The sequence below is a fragment of the Taudactylus pleione genome, unplaced genomic scaffold (genome assembly GCF_031769625.1).
Source record: "Taudactylus pleione unplaced genomic scaffold, aTauple2 ptg000127l, whole genome shotgun sequence".
Taxonomy (NCBI): domain Eukaryota; kingdom Metazoa; phylum Chordata; class Amphibia; order Anura; family Myobatrachidae; genus Taudactylus; species Taudactylus pleione.
Window position 1 is genome coordinate 21,072,496 of NW_028284529.1, and position 18,193 is coordinate 21,090,688.

The 18,193-nt window shown below is 40.8% G+C and overlaps 1 protein-coding gene across 1 annotated transcript in view; it reads left to right on the forward strand.

Annotated features, from left to right (window-relative positions):
- PTPRD (protein tyrosine phosphatase receptor type D) overlaps positions 1-18,193 on the forward strand; it is a 359,458-nt gene that overhangs the window by 256,235 nt on the left and 85,030 nt on the right. The window contains exons 22-24 of the mRNA XM_088472635.1: positions 3,876-4,085; positions 12,705-12,865; positions 14,777-14,791. Of these exons, the coding sequence (XP_088328761.1) occupies positions 3,876-4,085; positions 12,705-12,865; positions 14,777-14,791 (386 nt within the window). The remainder of the gene's footprint in view (positions 1-3,875; positions 4,086-12,704; positions 12,866-14,776; positions 14,792-18,193) is intronic.

An 18,193-nucleotide genomic window follows, 5' to 3' on the forward strand; every position in this document is an offset into this window, starting at 1 on the left:
AAATGGCAATAGTAAATTCTGGTTCAGTTGATATTCCATGGGAGGTAATCAGCAACATTAATAAGCCTACTGTATAATGTACCTTATAGCATTTTGTGAGATTTGTTTCAGGAGTACTTCATATTAAAATGAGTAGATTGAGGATTTCACTAGTCACTTAAAGGCTCAGTGTAGATCAGTCTGGTATCCGGTTCAGTGTTTTCTCGTGTTCATATATCTTATGCATAGTTATACAACCACTAATAACAGATGTGCATTCAATTCAAGATATGTTTTGTTTTAAGAAAACATATACAATGACAATGCTATCTGCGCACACTGTATACACATATTCACACATACATATAAAGTGACCTGTGATGGATTTCTGGTCATCAGTAATACCTTATCAGAATAATAAAACAGAATATGTAACATAATGTTGCAGCACGAAAAGGTTTATTTAACATTAAAGGACAAAGAGCTCATACATTTTACAATCTGTAGTGTCTGAATGGTTAGTGTCAGTTACAGCACAATTGTGATAATTGCAGCACAACATTATACAACCAAAAAAGAATTCAGATACTATTACGAAAAATATTTAGATTGATAAGTTTTGTAACTTGCCATATTTTTTATACATATATATTTGGTTGCGCTGGTTATATGCAATGCTGCCTCCTAAATAACATAATCTAAACAAATCAAAAGCTGTAACATGCATGCATATTGCTCAAAACACTAGTATACAATTACTTGAAAAACATTGAGTAGAAGGCTTAGGTTTAACCTTGAAAATGTGTAGCACAATACAAAGTTTCAAAGAATTAAGAAGGAATGACATTGAACTTTCTTGAAATTACAATGTATGGGCATGTGAAGCCAGTTCCCATAACAAAGGGCCATTTTAATCATCTTGTACTTTGTGGTGCGTTAATGTGTGTAATAGTTTGATAAAGAACATTTATTAATTCAGAATTTTTTGGGTCAGAATGGGTTGCTTCCCACTTTGTACCAATATAATTGAGAGTTGAGGCCTCATTGTAGAATTAATGGTGGAGGAAATAAGATAGGCATTGACTGGAAAATGAAAATTATTCTCGATAAAGAACCAAAGACCTTCATATATCTCCTAGAACAGCATTCGCCACATAAACCGTTTTGTTAAAGGAAAAATATTGCTGCTTTTCCCCTAAATATTATAGAAAGGTTTTTTTTTCTCATTGTTGTCTTCAACTGCAATCACAGTTATGTGCCTTCATCTTCTTCAATATGTATGTCATTTATTTCACTGCTGCTATCTTGGCAGTCATCTCATTGTAACTGATTTACCTAGAGACTGGCTCCGTGACCCTTAATTAACCTCTCCAGCACATTAATTTGAATGCATTATTTATATCATTGGAGGGAATTTACATAAAACTCGAACTTAAACATATTGTGAAAAAGATATGTTTGCAACTGGTTTGGTGAAGTGTCCAGTGAAGTGATTATTATTTTTTCCATATTTTTTCCCTTCCCCACACAATATTTAAAGATGAAATAGATTTTAGTGCACATTGTGCTTCTATAGCACTGGTCGGGGAACAGGGGTAAATTACCCCAAATGGGGTAAAAATTAAATTCCTGGGGGTAATGGACGGACAGCCGGGCATGCATATTAATCATTGCATGCCCGGCTATCCATCCATTACCCCCAGAAATGGAGGTCACTGGCGCCGGGTGCAGCGCCAGTGTCCTCCAGCCTGGCACCGCAGGGAGGCTCTAAGCCGGACGCCCGCTGAGATGTTATTACCAGCGGGCGCCCGGCGCCTTCCATGCAGCGGCGTGTTAGCCGGAGGCTGGAGATCTCTTCTGAACTCCAGCTTCCAGCTCTCCCCATGCGCACTATGGGAGAGACGTCATGACGTCTCTCCCATAGTTCCGAAGAGCAGCTGGGCGGACAGGATGGCGGCGGATGCAAGAGCGGGGATTAAGGTAAGTGGTTTTTTTTTTGTACAAGCAGCTCTGCAGGGGCACTATATGGGGACACTACTACAGGGGCACTATATGGGGGCACTACTAAAGGGGCATTATATGGGGGCACTACTAAAGGGGCATTATATTGGGCACTGCTACAGGGGCATTATATGGGGGCACTACTGCATCGGCATAACTATGGGGGCACTACTACAGGGGCATAACTATGGCGGCACTACTACAGGGGCATAACTATGGGGGCACTTCTACAGGGGCATTATATGTGGGCATAACTACGGGGGCACTACTACAGGGGCATTATATGGGGGCACTACTATATGAATTTCTTCCCTTCAAATCAAGGGGGTAATGTCGGCGTATCTAAATATATTTTGGGGTGAAAGGTAAAAAAGTTCCCTGACCCCTGTTCTATAGCATGCCGCTAACTACACACACCCATTTAGTGGGATAGCTATCAGTCTAATCAGTTCTAATTGGTAAGCATAGTGAGCAAAGTGCTCCAGTGAAGTGTTTTCTATCTGTACACTAGTGTTGGAACAAGGTCTCACTTGTTTGTTTTTTGACATGTCACATTATAGGGGAGTTTATTAAACCTTTTAAAGGGACAGAAGTGGAGAAGTTGACCTTAGTAATCAATCAGCTTCTAGCTATCATTTATCTAGTAAATTATATAACATGGTAGGTAGATTCGTTTTTTTAGAATAAGATCACTGATCTTATAACCGGTTCTTGCTATAGAGTTCACTGCTGATCCTCTTTTTGTGCTACTGTGTTGTCCTATTTCTATTCTTAGCACATCTGTCACTAAACTAATCCAACATATATGCACTGCTGCAAGTTTACAAAGATTGGAAGGCTCCTAGATTACCTTGTTATAATGCAACGATCTCTCATTTAGTACATTGCCAGGGTACATCGTCATGGTACATCGTCATGGTACATCGCCAAGCACATGGAGTACTTCAGAGGTTTGCTAAATGATAGGATCAGACAATTCCATGAAATGGCGGCTCCCTGGTATTCATACAACCACTCTGTGTTTCTTGGTGTGTTTTTTAGCTCTCTGACAGTTTTTACTTTTTTCTTTCTTTAATTTTGATGCACCTCCGTCCCCTTTTTGTTTTTTGCCCTTTTTCTATCTCCCCGTTAGGCTAGCCTTCAGAGTTTTGGAATGAGTTCCCCTTCCCCGCCCTCTTGACCTGTTTTCCCCTATCTGTCCCTGCTTCATTTATACAAAATCTGAATTGGGCCCTGCTCACTTTATCAATGCAAACATGTATATATCCTTATTGTGTACTTTATACTTATTGTCTACTTGTCATCTCTGTGTTCTGTAATTTTTAATATATTGTCTCTGCTGTAAATAAACTGAAATGTAAAACAAATTGTATGTAAATTCTGACTAGTTGCTACTTGTTCTGTAAATGGTTTGGTATATTTCAACCTATGCCTCTAATACTAAGTTAGTTCACTATCAGACCTTCATGAAAACAAAAATGAATAAGATATTGACAAAAGAAAATGATGATGAGGGATATTATTAGTTTTATTTTTTTTTAAAAACTAATATTTGTAATAAAGTCCAGTTATATATTGATTACTATGACAATTGCCATATGAAATTTTGGGGACGCTCCAGAGAAACATCACAGAGATGTTCAATGTCTTGAACTGGATACATGGTTAGTGGTGAGTGTATGGAGACTTTACAGAAATGGTTTAAGTTAAATAGTCTCAGTAGGACAAAATAAAAGTAGATCGTTATCAGCACACCATGCAGAGCAAATGTAAGAAAATCTACATAGCAGAAAGGTTCATTTACTATGCAACAACCAAAGCTGGAAATCAATGTAGATTTGTTATATTAAATAAATCAGTAACATTTCAATTTCTGTTTGTTTGTTTTTTATCAGCTACTAAAGAAGAGTTCACGAAAGCGAAGGAGTATTCGTTTGAAGAGAGAAGTTGAGGAAAAACCTTACATTGCAGCTCATTTTGATGTGCTTCCGACAGAGTTTACCCTCGGAGATCAGAAACAATATGGCGGCTTTGAGAACAAACAACTGCAAAACGGACAAGAATATGTTTTCTTTGTACTGGCAGTAATAGAGCACACTGAACAGGTATGTCAGGTTATGCTTATACTGAAATGTTTATATTGGTATATTGGTGAAATGTAATGCAGTCTGTTTATATCTTGTATGGGATATAAAGCATGGAGATAAAGAAGATTTGCTTGCAAATATAGGGGTCTATTTACTAAGCAGTGTTAGGAGACAGAGTGAAAAGTGATAAGAAAGTGATAAGGTGCCAGCCAATCAGCTCCCAACTGTCATTTTTTAAACACAGCCTGTGAGATGGCAGTTGGGAGCTGATTGGCTGGAGCCTTATCACTTTTCACTCTGTCTCCTAACACTGCTTAGTAAATAGACCACTTAATAATCTGTTTTCTTAAGGTTTACAACCTTGTACTGAGAAAGTATCTATGAAACTAGTCTAGTCCATAAGTGGTGCCCGTGCCAATTCTTCCTTACTAACTTTTCTCTCTGTTTAAATGTTAGATGTAGTAAAGTCATAGAATAATTTCATTTAAAACCTCTGTATATGTCTATTTAGCACCCAAAGGCATTTGACAAAATATAATATTGACCATTGTTGTTTAGTATTTATACAAGTAATAATTGTATTTATTGCAATATCAAATGTACAGAGGGACACTGTACTAGAAAGTAGTTCTGCTTGTGTGTTGGAGACCCAGATGAGTGTGACCCATTCCTCTTTTGAAACATTTCCTTTGAAATGGTTCATCTAGTACCTGACTGACAAACTGAAAATGAAGTGTGCCATTATTAACATCATCAACATATGCATAACTTATTAATCAGGGGCAATGAGTCTGTACAAGGGAGTTATTATTATAAAACTGGCCTTGCATATAATTAATTACTAGGTTATCTGTGACAAGAAAGAAGAAGAAATGTAATTTAATTTCTCATACTTCTATTTTGCTAAATAATTACATTAAATTTTGCTCCAGATGAGAGAGAGAGAGAGAGAGAGAGAGAGAGACAGATTTTTTAGTGTTAGCTAATCATATAATGGAGCCACAAAATATTATCAGGAGTTTGGTAGAATCTGTTACCCTGATTAGATTGTGCAGGTTGACAAAGGTCACTAAACATGGCACGAATAATCTATATTAAGTAAAAGATTTTTGGAGTAGTAGTCATTTTTGAGTAGCAGATTTAAGAGCACTGTAGTTTGTAGGTTGCGAGGAATGGGGACATTTCCTAAGAGTGATTTAATATATAAAGAAAATATGAGATAGTAGAATTATCAGAGTCCTTGTACCCACCAACATTGCCTTCAATTTTTTAATGTTAATGAATAAAGCAAGTGTAAAGCATTTTTACAGGTGTTTGTTACTAACACTTTAGTGTTTTGAGTTCATTGAAGCTCAATGTAGGCTTCACCAATGCATTTTTTCTTTGATACACAGAATGGAATTAAATCCTTTCAGAAAAAGTTAAGTAACTAGTGGCTATGATACCATTAGAAAATATTTCAGACGTGTTTACATATCTTTTATTAGCTTTAAATATATTATTAAGCACATGATATTAACACCAGGATGTACACAGTTTATAGAGAGTAATTAAAGTGTATAGGTAAATTATATTAAGTGGAATATTAATAACTATTTATTCTATTTATTTGCAATTTCCAAGCTAATATATGTAATAGACATTTTTATAACAGGTTGCAGTCAGTATGTTGACATTAACAATGCCATACCAAAATGTCCACAATTGTGATGTTGACATAATAAATGACGACATGGGCAGATAGAATGTCGACATGTTAAAATTGTAAAAATTTCTAAATTAGCATTTGGTTTAGGGGTTAAGGCTAGGTTTAGGAGATAGCATTAGGGCTAGCTTTAGACTTATCTTAAAAACACAGTATCCACTTTCTGTCCATATCAATATTTCATCAGTATCGACATGTCCAATTACGACTTTTGAATGTATAGACATGTTCAGTGTCGGCATCACAACTTTGACACTCTCATGTCGACTTGAATGTCGATATGATGAATGTTGTTTATCATCCTTAATAATAAGCAAAGAATGGAGATAAATATTTAACCACTTGAGTGCTAAGGGCGAGTCTGACTTGTCCTAAGCATGTACATCATTAATGCAGAGAATGAGTCCCATTCATCCTTAGCACTGAAGTGCTGTAAGTAAGAAGGAAAACTTGCTTACCATTGCTTCACCAGTAAATACAACAGCTGGGGAGCTGGAGAGGAACACTATTACGACAAGAACTTGTCAGCCCACTATGATTTCACGGAGGGGACAGGGCTTAACTTATGCTACAAGAAGCAAGTCCCCTCTTTCAAGTGATATGTCATTTTATTAGTTATTGCCTGGTGGCACATGTGATCAATAGACAATGACAACCAAGACTATACAAAACATTAAGCTTTCCAGAGATGTGGATGAGGGGGGATTTAATGACAAGATCTCCCACAATCTAGCTTAAATACAAATAGGGATCCCTGATTTGATGCAGTATGTTTTCTCATTGTCAAAATGGTATGTCTTCATGGGGCACAATTTTATTCCTACACATTGCATATTGTAAGCGTTTAATTCAAGAAGACAAATGCTAGCAATAATATATTCATATGAATCCATGCTCACGTCTCATGACTTTCAGTGCTGGGGTGTCACCTGGTAGGTAGCTGCTCCAAACATATAAACTGCAAATAAGGTGCATGTATACACACATGTAAGTAATTAGAGAACACACCCCCAGTATGTTAAAACACACCTACCCATCGTACCTTAATACTTAGCGCTAAAGTCATTGTGCTGAATAGGTGATTAAGTGTTACATAGCATCTACTAGGCCTGCTTAGCTCGTTACACTCATGATTGGTGAGTGTGTTTTAACATACTGGGGGTGTGTTCTTTAATTACTTACATATATATATATATATATATATATATATATATATAGTGTTTGGCTATTCCATCATTGTATCTTGAAAAAAGTCCCAGGGAGGACTGAAACGTCGATTTTGCAGATGACTGTGATGTGATTAAAGTTCCCCTTTCCGCTTTACAAGTCTGGTGAGTGCACCTTATTTGGAGTTTATGTATATATATATATATATATATATATATATATATATATATGTAGCAGAAGTATATATATTCTATGTAGCAGAAGTACCCGGCGTTGCCCGGGTTTAAATCGTCAAGTTATTAAGTTAGGCATCACAGACCAATTGCCACCCCTCTGTGAAGTTTTCCAAATCCGTCCAGTGGAAGGCCCAGAACAGGCTCCATGGATCAAAGTTCTGCCCAGCATACACCGACAGGAGGTCCAACTGTGCCCTCAACCCCCTAGTATGTCTTCTGGGATCCAATGTTACCACTCTGTGAAGTTCTCATCCAAATTCATCCAGTGGAAGGCTGAGAACAGGCTCCCCGGGTCAAAGTTTTGCCCAACCTACACCAACAGGAGGTCTGACCAGGACTCTAACCTCTGTAAAACCTGACCAGGATCCAATTGAACCACCTTGTGTTAGTTTCATCCCAGTCGGTGCAGGGGTGTCCGAATGCATAACCGGATAGACAAACAAACAGACTAATGAATTTTTATATACAGTATAAGATAATATAATTTTTAAGTGCAGATTTTCCTATGAAAAACTATATAGAATACAGCATTTTGTTTTAGAAACTTAGATAAATGGCAAATGTAAGAACCACAAAGTATTTATTGGTGCTGTTTATAAAAACGAAAACAAACATACAAAATTGCTTTTAGCTCACTTTCGTTTTGTTGTAATAATAATAATGATAATAATAATAAATTGTGTACTTGTATTTGACATTTTATATAACTGGTAATCAGCAGGGTACTTTGGGTGGCCCCAGGTGCTGGGCTCATTCCCAGTTAAGAGAAAATGGCTACGCCCTTTCATTTTCCAAATACTTATAGTGACTTGCTCACTCTTAATAGTGATTGCTGTAACCCAGGAGGGAGTGGATATGCCTCCCCTGCGCTCTTAGGGCCTCATTCAGAGGCGGTCGGAGGATGCAAGCGGTCGCTCAGAAACTGGGCGGCCGCTTGCATCCTGACCGCCCGCCTCTGTTGCGGTCGTCAGGCTGTGGGTTAACACCCACAGCTCTAACGACCGCTCCGGTGATGGTCGCGATGGTCATAGACCATCGCGACCATCGGGGTTTACGACGAGACCCTAGGGTAGGGAAGCTCTCCACTGACATCACTAGTGATGTCAGTGGGGCCTCCCCCAAACGGTAGGTGTTCCCATGGGAACGCCTCCGTTTGGGCTGCCACCCCCCCGGCCCGCCTTCCAAACGGGGCGAGCTGTCAATCAACATCGACAGCTCGCCACCTTTGGATCGAGACCCGCTACGACCGGCGCTGTCGGTCGTAGCAGGTCTCACGCATGCGCACGACGGCACCGGCGCCATCGTGCGCATGCTCTGTGGGGGGCCATCGACCTGGTCCGAGTGCACCGGCGCTAACGACCGGGTCTGAATGACCTCCTTCGTCCCCTTCAGAGTCCCAGTCTTGGGTATTTTGAAACTGCCCCTCCCCCGTGCATGAGTGGTGTAAATACTACTGTGAAGGATATTGACACCATTCTCTGGCATCACTAGTCATTCACAATAATATTTTTCACTATGGTGGCCATTTTAGCATATAACGTGTCATTGTCACATAGTGACATACCAAACTATATTCAAATTTGTTAATACTCATATACACGGTCAGATTTTTCTTCAGATCTGAACGATAACGATTTTAAAACTCGTTCACTCGTTCATATCTGCAGAAAAATCTGACGTGTGCAACGATGAGCCCTGGAGAGAGAAAATGTGGAGAGAGATAAAGGGCCTAATTTATAGAAGTACAGTGTTGCACTTAGAGCTGTGATTTCATATGCTGCGGAGGTGCGTTTGTTTGTAAAATAGCACCCTCCCCTAACAGTACTGAGATGCCCTCCGGAGCCATCACAAACAGCACCGTAACTACATACACATACTCAGGCTCTCCGATAATCGCCAATGCGGGTAACCCTAGAGCCATCTTATGTGCGTCAGCGATCCAGGACGCCTGCTCCATCCCATTCCCCCCCCCCTCCAAAATGGTACTGATCCAAATGCATTTTGACAACCACTCCCCCAAACGGTGCGTTCCTGTCAATCACACTGCGATCCGTGAAGGCATGCGTGCATGATCGCAGATGGGCTTGGCGCATGTGCATTTTGTTCACTGCTGCAATTGCTCAGCTGCATAAAAATCGGAACAGCATACTTATCTGAATCAGGCCCAAAGTACCAACCAATCAACGGCTGTCAATTTTCAAGCGCGGTCTGTAAAATGACAGAATTTTTTTGTATGTGGATGGTAGAGAAAATTATGATCCCTGGAAAAATACAGCTGCACAGAGAATCCAGTAGTTGTGGATAAAGAGTTGTTAACCTTATAGAAAATTCTATTAGTACTGCAGTTTTAATGCATATTGAGATGTAAAATTACATATTGCAAAACAACAATGAGCAAACAAAGAAACAAACCTATTTGTACAACATGAGCTTTCGTTTACAAATAATCACATTTTATTTTAAACAATTGATACTGTTATAATTGATCACATTTGGATAATGTTGTAATTGTCAGTGCTTTTACACTGCCATCTGACTGGTTTGCTTTCAGGCAGCTTTGCGTGCTGGAATCTCTAATAGGATAAGAAGAAATCACGTAAACAAGTAAAAGCACTTTATTGATAATCACAAGTTTAAAACACAGGATTATTACACTATTAAATGAACAAACACTAGTGGGTTCACCACGGCACCAAACGTAATATACAATTTTAACTAATTGAGCGATCGTCACAGTCCTTTGTAGAGCTATCTCGATTGTTGAGCCACAATCTTCTGCTCCTCTATCACTTTGACAGGAGCCCAGTTCAATGTCCCCACGCTTTTGTCATGCTTACAGAGAGCTAGACCCCGTGGAGATTTCCACGTTCAGTGATGCTGGCATGACTCACAACTAGGAATCAAAAACCCAAATGAGAACAGACCAGTAACACTGGGGCTGGCAAGTAGTCTTTTCCAAACTCTCTGGTGATAGCTAGAACCCTTAGTTGAGACACTCTGACAAACATTCAGAGTTAGTGCTTTGCTATCTAGAACCATGTGTAGTCTTTTTCAGTGTTTGCTCCCCTTGACCAAACAGCACTTCCGGCAGGCACACCATGGCCAACCATGAGTGGACGGAGTCTCAATTGGTCCTAAGCCATTATACTGCGAGCAGGACTCTCTTACCTCTCTGTTTGTTATTACCCAGTTCCATTACTGTTTGTTTACATTTGTAAAGTGCAATGGAATATGCCAGGAGTCGGCTTATTGGAGTACCTCTGGTAGGCTGGGTGCCCTGACCGTCAATAGTGACAGTAGATTCTTCAGAGGACATGTTAGCAAACGTAGCAGTGCATTTAGAACCAATTTGCTAACATTTAAGAACTGTGCAACATATAAGACACTTTCAGACATTTTTATTTTCCTATTCTGTTACTGGCAAGACGGTATGCCAAGCGGGCTTAACCTTTATTTTTAACATCGCCCAGAACCCATTTCTTGCCACACTGGTATGCACTTTTTATGCCATGTACAAAATGTATAATTATTTCCTCTTCGGATTAAAGCCTGCCTAGTGTTATTTCAAATTACCTCAGAAATTATTTGCATTAACTGTACATTTTCTACCTGTAATAGCCTACACTATAATTAACAATTTATTGAATAGTGTATTGATGCTGTGTGACTTCTGCTAGTTTGAGAAGTGGTACCAATTTCTGCATTTCCTGTTCAGAGATGCTCGGCAATTGATAGACCTTCCTCACTGAGATTATTACAGAGACTACTGAGGCATGAATTTTCCAGCAGTTATATATTTTAAAATGCCTGTGGAAAATGAAAGGTTCCTGCTTTGTCTGGGGATTGCATGAATAAATAGCTTTTACGGCGAACATCATTTCAGCCACATGATAAGAGCCATGCACAGAAAGTTATATTCTGCCAATTTATAGCTAATATGTAAGCAAATTACAGCTTTCTGGGGGAAAAATTCCAGTTTATTGCCTTCTAATTTGTTGTAGAAAAACATTGATATTTTATTTTCAATTTTTTTTTTTAAATAACTTGGGCCTAACATACAGTAGCGTTTCTTAGAAATATGTTGATGCATATCAGTAGATCAAGAAACGGTATAGTACATATTTGGAATCAACAAAGATATGTATATACATTATAGTACAATATATGCATTAAGTGCAATAAAAATATTATTAAAATAGGAACAATTATATCAGAATAATTATTGATCTATACTATTGTAATGTATATTCGCAAAAGTGTCAGAGTGATGGTACTTTATATTACAGGCAACACTGTGGGGCATATTTAATTTAGGGCAAGGTTTAGCAAGGTAAAAAACTTAGCAACCAATTTTGGATTGCCACGGGTAAGCGCAATCCAGATACTCGCTGTATTCAATTTAAAAATAGTGGTTGCAGGGTTTTTAGAGATGAAAACCCCACGGTTTCTAAAAAAATAATAATAAAAAAAATAATACTCACCTGCCTGGGGGTCTCCACGGCTCCCGGTGGCCTCCCCTCCATCTTTTCACTGGGGAGGGGGCTGCTGGGAGTCCCGGGGACTGCTGGGAGGCACAATGTCTGCTGGGAGAACTACACTCACAGGGGGGGATTCACTCACACCGGGGGTCACACAAGCATACACTCACTCATGCACACTTACATACATTCACACACACTACATACTCACCGGTGCTGCAGAGAACCCGGCTCCCAACGCTAAATGCAGAAGACACCGTTTCGGAAGGTGAGTAATTAAAGACTAATTAAACTAATTGGAAACTTTCAATTGCTTAATTAATCCTCATGGGGAGGGTGCAGCAAGGGTCCCAGAGCAAGTCCCTCTGATTTTTCCTAAAATTAACGATTTTAAGAAAAATCAGACTTGCTCTGGAAATGTGAGAAAAAAGACGCAGTGATGTCCCATTTTCAGCCATGTAATTGAACAGCAAAACCCTGCGTCTGTGAGAAAAACCCGTCCGCAAGTGGATTCCCCCCTGTGGATGTTGTAAAGGGAGAGTTTTATATAGCATAACAATGGGGTTTTGTAATTATCAATTCTTATCAAATTCAACTGTTTTGCTTATTTCAATATGTTCATCTAAAAGATTGGAGAATTATTATTTATAATAATAATAACAACATTTATTTATTTACTGTATATAGCACCAGCATATTTCGATTTACAATTGAGAATGGTGTCTGTACCTCAACATGTGTTCGACTCCTTATGAATGGGTCTGAACACTGATTGCCACTTGGTGATTTATTTTGGGCTTGTTTGAAAGAAATATTAAGAATGTTCATTTTACTGTCAGTCGCATTCCAGAAATCATAATAAAAAGTGGACTCATGAGCAGGGTTATTCATTCTTTACCTTGAATACATTTTATTTGTCTAGAAATGCTTGCTGGGCATCATGGAAGACCAGCTGGAAGTCCCCAAGTAGCTTATCATTTCTTTTACAGTGAGAATAGAATATATCCTATGGTTGCATGAGTTTTAAACATAGATTGTTTCATTTTTGCAGACAATGTATGCCACAAGCCCCTATTCAGATCCTGTTGTCTCAATGGAACTTGATCCACAGCCAATGACAGATGAAGAAGAGGGCTTGATTTGGGTAGTTGGGCCAGTTCTTGCTGTAGTGTTTATCATTTGTATTGTGATTGCAATTCTTCTGTACAAAAGGTAAGTTACATCAAGTAATATTAACAAAAAAACGATGAATAAAGTAACCTATTTTTTATTACCTGAAAACAAAGCAAGGGAATCTTTCAATTAATCGTCAAGATTAAGAAGCCCTAGACATGCCACATACTTAAAATGTCCCATAGTATTACACCATAGATCATTTTCAGCCTGTAACTCCTCCCCCTCAATAAAATGAATATTAACTCCATCTCCACTATATATTTTGTCCATCCACCATAGTCCTGTCCTCCAAGCATTTGCACTGCCAATAGAACTTCCCTTGTATTCATCTTATCATTTAAATTATCTTGACATATTTGCCTACACTCCCAGAACGTCGAGGAGACTCCCGTATTTTGGGGAGTCATCCACCTTCCCTAATCCAGCTTCACTTCTCCTGAAGTGGGCGAGACCTTGATGTCATGATTCAAGGTAAACATGTTATCATTGCTAACCCAGCTGCTTAATGATGTAAAACACATCCTTGTGCAACAGAGGGTGGGGTTCTGACGATGCACATTGCATCACCACGCTCCTGCACATGTTCCTTGGAAGTCCAAGAAATAGGCAACTATGTACAGGGCCATAGAGAGCAGTGCGGGGCTTGGGTATTGTAGGTGGCATGGCCTACCCACATGGGCATAGCCACACTCCGCAAAAAAAGGTATAGTAAACAGTCATAATGGTGCCACATAGCGGGGTGCCATGATGTGACCCTCACAAGGGGCAGATCCAGGGGGGGCACTATCAGTGCAATCGCTCTCCACTCACCCATTAGTTGCAGGCAGAGGAGACTCAGCGGCAGCATCCCTGTACTCACTGCAACCCAGCACACAGCACTGTGTTCTAGGCACTGCTGCCGCTGATAGGACTTAAAAGGGGGAGGGGGGTATGGACCGCGAACCCGAGCCCCTTCTGTACCCCTCCAGCAAGCCCTGGCCTGGGTAATTAGTATCCACTCCCTACACCCACCTCTCGGCGCCCCTGAGTATGCATGCAGGCTACCTCATTTACTTTAATTAAATAGGCAGAAAATTAGCAGTCCCACATTAAACACATATATTGTGTTGATGACATTCTGGAAATTTGGGTTAATACATACATGTGTCTGTTTTGTGTTGTGCATGTTTAATAAAAAATATAGAAAGCAACACTGTAAGCATTTCTATGCTATTGTATACTACTACTACTTCTACTACTACTACATATACATACATGGAAAGATAAAATGAAGTTCTTGGGCACATGGTGCTGCATCTACTGTTCATGTCACCCTCAATCTGATTTACATCCTTAGGACCCCTAGGTAAGACCTGTGTATCAGATTTTGGGGCTGATTCAGAGGTGCACGCTAATTGCACACAGTGCCGATATGCATGCAGTTGTACGATCTTAGAAGTACTACGCATGCGTCCCAAGTCGCACAGCGCATGAGTCCCGATGGTTACCGCCGCGAGACGCAGAACTAATTTGGATGCAAGAGTCGTGAATTCCAGTTTGCGTTCCTGGGAGGTAATGGGGGTGGCTAGCCAGACAGGGGCGTGTTTTGGGTGTATCGTTAACAGCGAATGCATCTAAAGACAGAGTAGTGCTGATACAGGACACCATGTTCACATGGAGGAATTACACCTGCCATATCGCTGGTGCAAGACTCCATGATGCAACCGATGGTGTGTCTATAGACGCACCGAGACAGATTAGCGTCGCTGGAAGTGGGCATCTCAGTATCGGTCGCTGGATTAGTATAAACACGCAGACGAGGCTGCCGCAAAAGTCCACCTCTGAATCAGCCCCATTGTGTCTAAAGCATCCTTTCTCAAATACCTGTCCTATTGAGTATGTATTTATTTTACTTTTATTTCCCAACTAACATTTCATCTCTTCTTTGTTTGCTATTTTAAAATGGAGCAGTAAACCAGACAGGTGAGATATGTTAAACAATTGCATTAAACACTTTTGCTATTATTGAAAACTAAATTGGAAGGCATTGACAATACAGCTAAACCAAAGTTTATGAGGCTAATTGCATTTTTCTACCATACACAATAAAAGGGAAAACAAATATCCCCCTGTCATCACTGGTCTAATGCTAAAAAAGGACATTCCTCTAATAAAATTATTAAAGGCACGTACTGTAGTACAAAGTTTTAAACTGGATACAAAGGTCAACCTGCTGCAACTAGGGGTGAGCGGGTTCGGATTTCTGAAATCCGAACCCCCCCGAGCCCCCCCGATCCGAGTCCGATCCGAATCAGGCTCGACTTTTCCCGCCTGACTCGGATCTGAAATCGAGGCAAAACGTCATCATCCCGCCTTCCGAGTCTCGCGGGTTTTGGATCCTATATAAGGTACCCGCGTCGGCGCCATTTTCTCACTCGGCTGTGGACAGTGAAGAGGGAGGGTGGGAGTTAGGGCTGTGTAGTGTAGTGTAGTGTAGTGCTGCTGTTGTCCACTACTTCAAAGTCCATAGGGGCTGGCTGTGTTGTGCTGTGCTGCTGTTGTTAATAGGGGCTGTGTCCATTACTTCAAAGTCCATAGGGGCTGGCTGGACTGTGTTGTGCAGTCAGTTCTCCATAGGGGCTGTGTCCACTCCAAAGTCCTGTGCAGTGTCCCAGTCCTAAAGGGGTGCTGTAGTGTTGTCCAGGGGGTGCTCTGTCCATCAGGGGTGCTCCCCCCAAGTGCTAAAAAAATAATATATTTTCTGTGTTTGTGAATTGTGTGCGCAGTAGCCGCACGTGCATCAACAAAGTAGTGCCAAGCGTGCGCCTGTGTCATAAGTAAAGGGCCGGCTGGCTTGACCGTTAAAGGGTGCTGTAACCCCCGAAAGTACACTCCAGTCCAAACCAAAAAAAAAATTATTTTCTGTGTTTGTGAATTGTGTGCGCAGTAGCCGCACGTGCATCAACAAAGTAGTGCCAAGCGTGCGCCTGTGTCATAAGTAAAGGGCCGGCTGGCTTGACCGTTAAGGGTGCTGTAACCCCCGAAAGTACACTCCAGTCCAAACCAAAAAAAAATTATTTTCTGTGTTTGTGAATTGTGTGCGCAGTAGCCGCACGTGCATCAACAAAGTAGTGCCAAGCGTGCGCCTGTGTCATAAGTAAAGGGCCGGCTGGCTTGACCGTTAAAGGGTGCTGTAACCCCCAAAGTACACTCCAGTCCAAACCAAAAAAAAAATTATTTTCTGTGTTTGTGAATTGTGTGCGCAGTAGCCGCACGTGCATCAACAAAGTAGTGCCAAGCGTGCGCCTGTGTCATAAGTAAAGGGCCGGCTGGCTAGACCGTTAAAGGGTGCTGTAACCCCCGAAAGTACACTCCAGTCCAAACCAAAAAAAAAATTATTTTCTGTGTTTGTGAATTGTGTGCGCAGTAGCCGCACGTGCATCAACAAAGTAGTGCCAAGCGTGCGCCTGTGTCATAAGTAAAGGGCCGGCTGGCTTGACCGTTAAAGGGTTCTGTAACCCCCAAAGTACACTCCAAACCAAAAAAATATATATTTTCTGTGTTTGTGACTTGTGTGCACTGTGGCTGCACGTGCATCAACAAAGGAGCAGCGCCAAGCGTGCGCCTGTGTCCCATAAGTAAAGAGCCGGCTGGCTAATTTCTTAAAGGGTGGTGTAACCCACAAAGTGCACTACTCTCCAGCAAAAATAAAAAAATATTTTCTGTGTTTGTGTGCGCTTTAGCCGCACGTATATATATCAATATAACATAAATGGAGGACCAAACTTTCTCCGATAAAAATAAAATAGGGAAAGATCAAGAACCACTTCCTCCTAGTGCTGTTGCTGCTGCTGGGAGTTGTTCATCATCCCAGAGAGGAAGTAGGAACATCACTACTTTTACTAAACAATTGACCCTCCAACAGTCCCTAGCGATGAGGATGAAGTACGACAGCAGTCATCCTGAAGCAAAACGTATAACTGAGGCCTTGACTGCTATGTTGGTGTTAGACGTGCGTCCGGTATCCGACATTAGTGCAGTGGGATTTAGACAATTGATGGAGGTAGTGTGTCCTCGGTTCCAAATCCCGTCTAGATTACACCTGCATCCTCAAAGCAGCAGCGACAAGCGTGCGTCTGTCTGTTAAAGGGTGGTGACACCCTCAAAGTGTGCTACACAAACAATAAAAATATTCTTCTTCTTTTTTCTGTCTTTGTGAATTGTGTGGGCTGTAGCCGCACCTGCATCCTTAAAGCAGAAGCGACAAGCGTGCGTCTGTCTGTTAAAGGGTGGTGACACCCTCACAGTGTGCTACACAAACAATTAAAATATTGTTCTTTTTTTTTCGGTCTTTGTGAAATGTGTGGGCTGTAGCCGCACCTGCATCCTTAAAGCAGCAGCGACAAGCGTGCGTCTGTCTGTTAAAGGGTGGTGTAACTCTCAAAGTGCTCCAAAAAATAAAAAACTATTTTTTTAATGTGTTTGTGACTTGTGTGCGATGTAGCCGCACTTGCATCCTCAAAGCAGCAGCGACAAGCGTGCGTCTGTCTGTTAAAGGGTGGTGACACCCTCAAAGTGTGCTACACAAACAATAAATATATTCTTCTTCTTTTTTCTGTCTTTGTGAATTGTGTGGGCTGTAGCCGCACCTGCATCCTTAAAGCAGCAGCGACAAGCGTGCGTCTGTCTGTTAAAGGGTGGTGACACCCTCAAAGTGTGCTACACAAACAATTAAAATATTGTTCTTTTTTTTTCGGTCTTTGTGAAATGTGTGGGCTGTAGCCGCACCTGCATCCTTAAAGCAGCAGCGACAAGCGTGCGTCTGTCTGTTAAAGGGTGGTGACACCCTCAAAGTGTGCTACACAAACAATAAAAATATTCTTCTTCTTTTTTCTGTCTATGTGAATTGTGTGGGCTGTAGCCGCACCTGCATCCTTAAAGCAGCAGCGACAAGCGTGCGTCTGTCTGTTAAAGGGTGGTCACACCCTCAAAGTGTTCTACACAAACAATTAAAATATTGTTCTTTTTTTTTCGGTCTTTGTGAAATGTGTGGGCTGTAGCCGCACCTGCATCCTTAAAGCAGCAGCGACAAGCGTGCGTCTGTCTGTTAAAGGGTGGTGTAACTCTCAAAGTGCTCCAAAAAATAAAAAACTATTTTTTTAATGTGTTTGTGACTTGTGTGCGATGTAGCCGCACTTGCATCCTCAAAGCAGCAGCGACAAGCGTGCGTCTGTCTGTTAAAGTGTGGTGACACCCTCAAAGTGTGCTACACAAACAATAAAAATATTCTTCTTTTTTCTGTCTTTGTGAATTGTGTGGGCTGTAGCCGCACCTGCATCCTTAAAGCAGCAGCGACAAGCGTGCGTCTGTCTGTTAAAGGGTGGT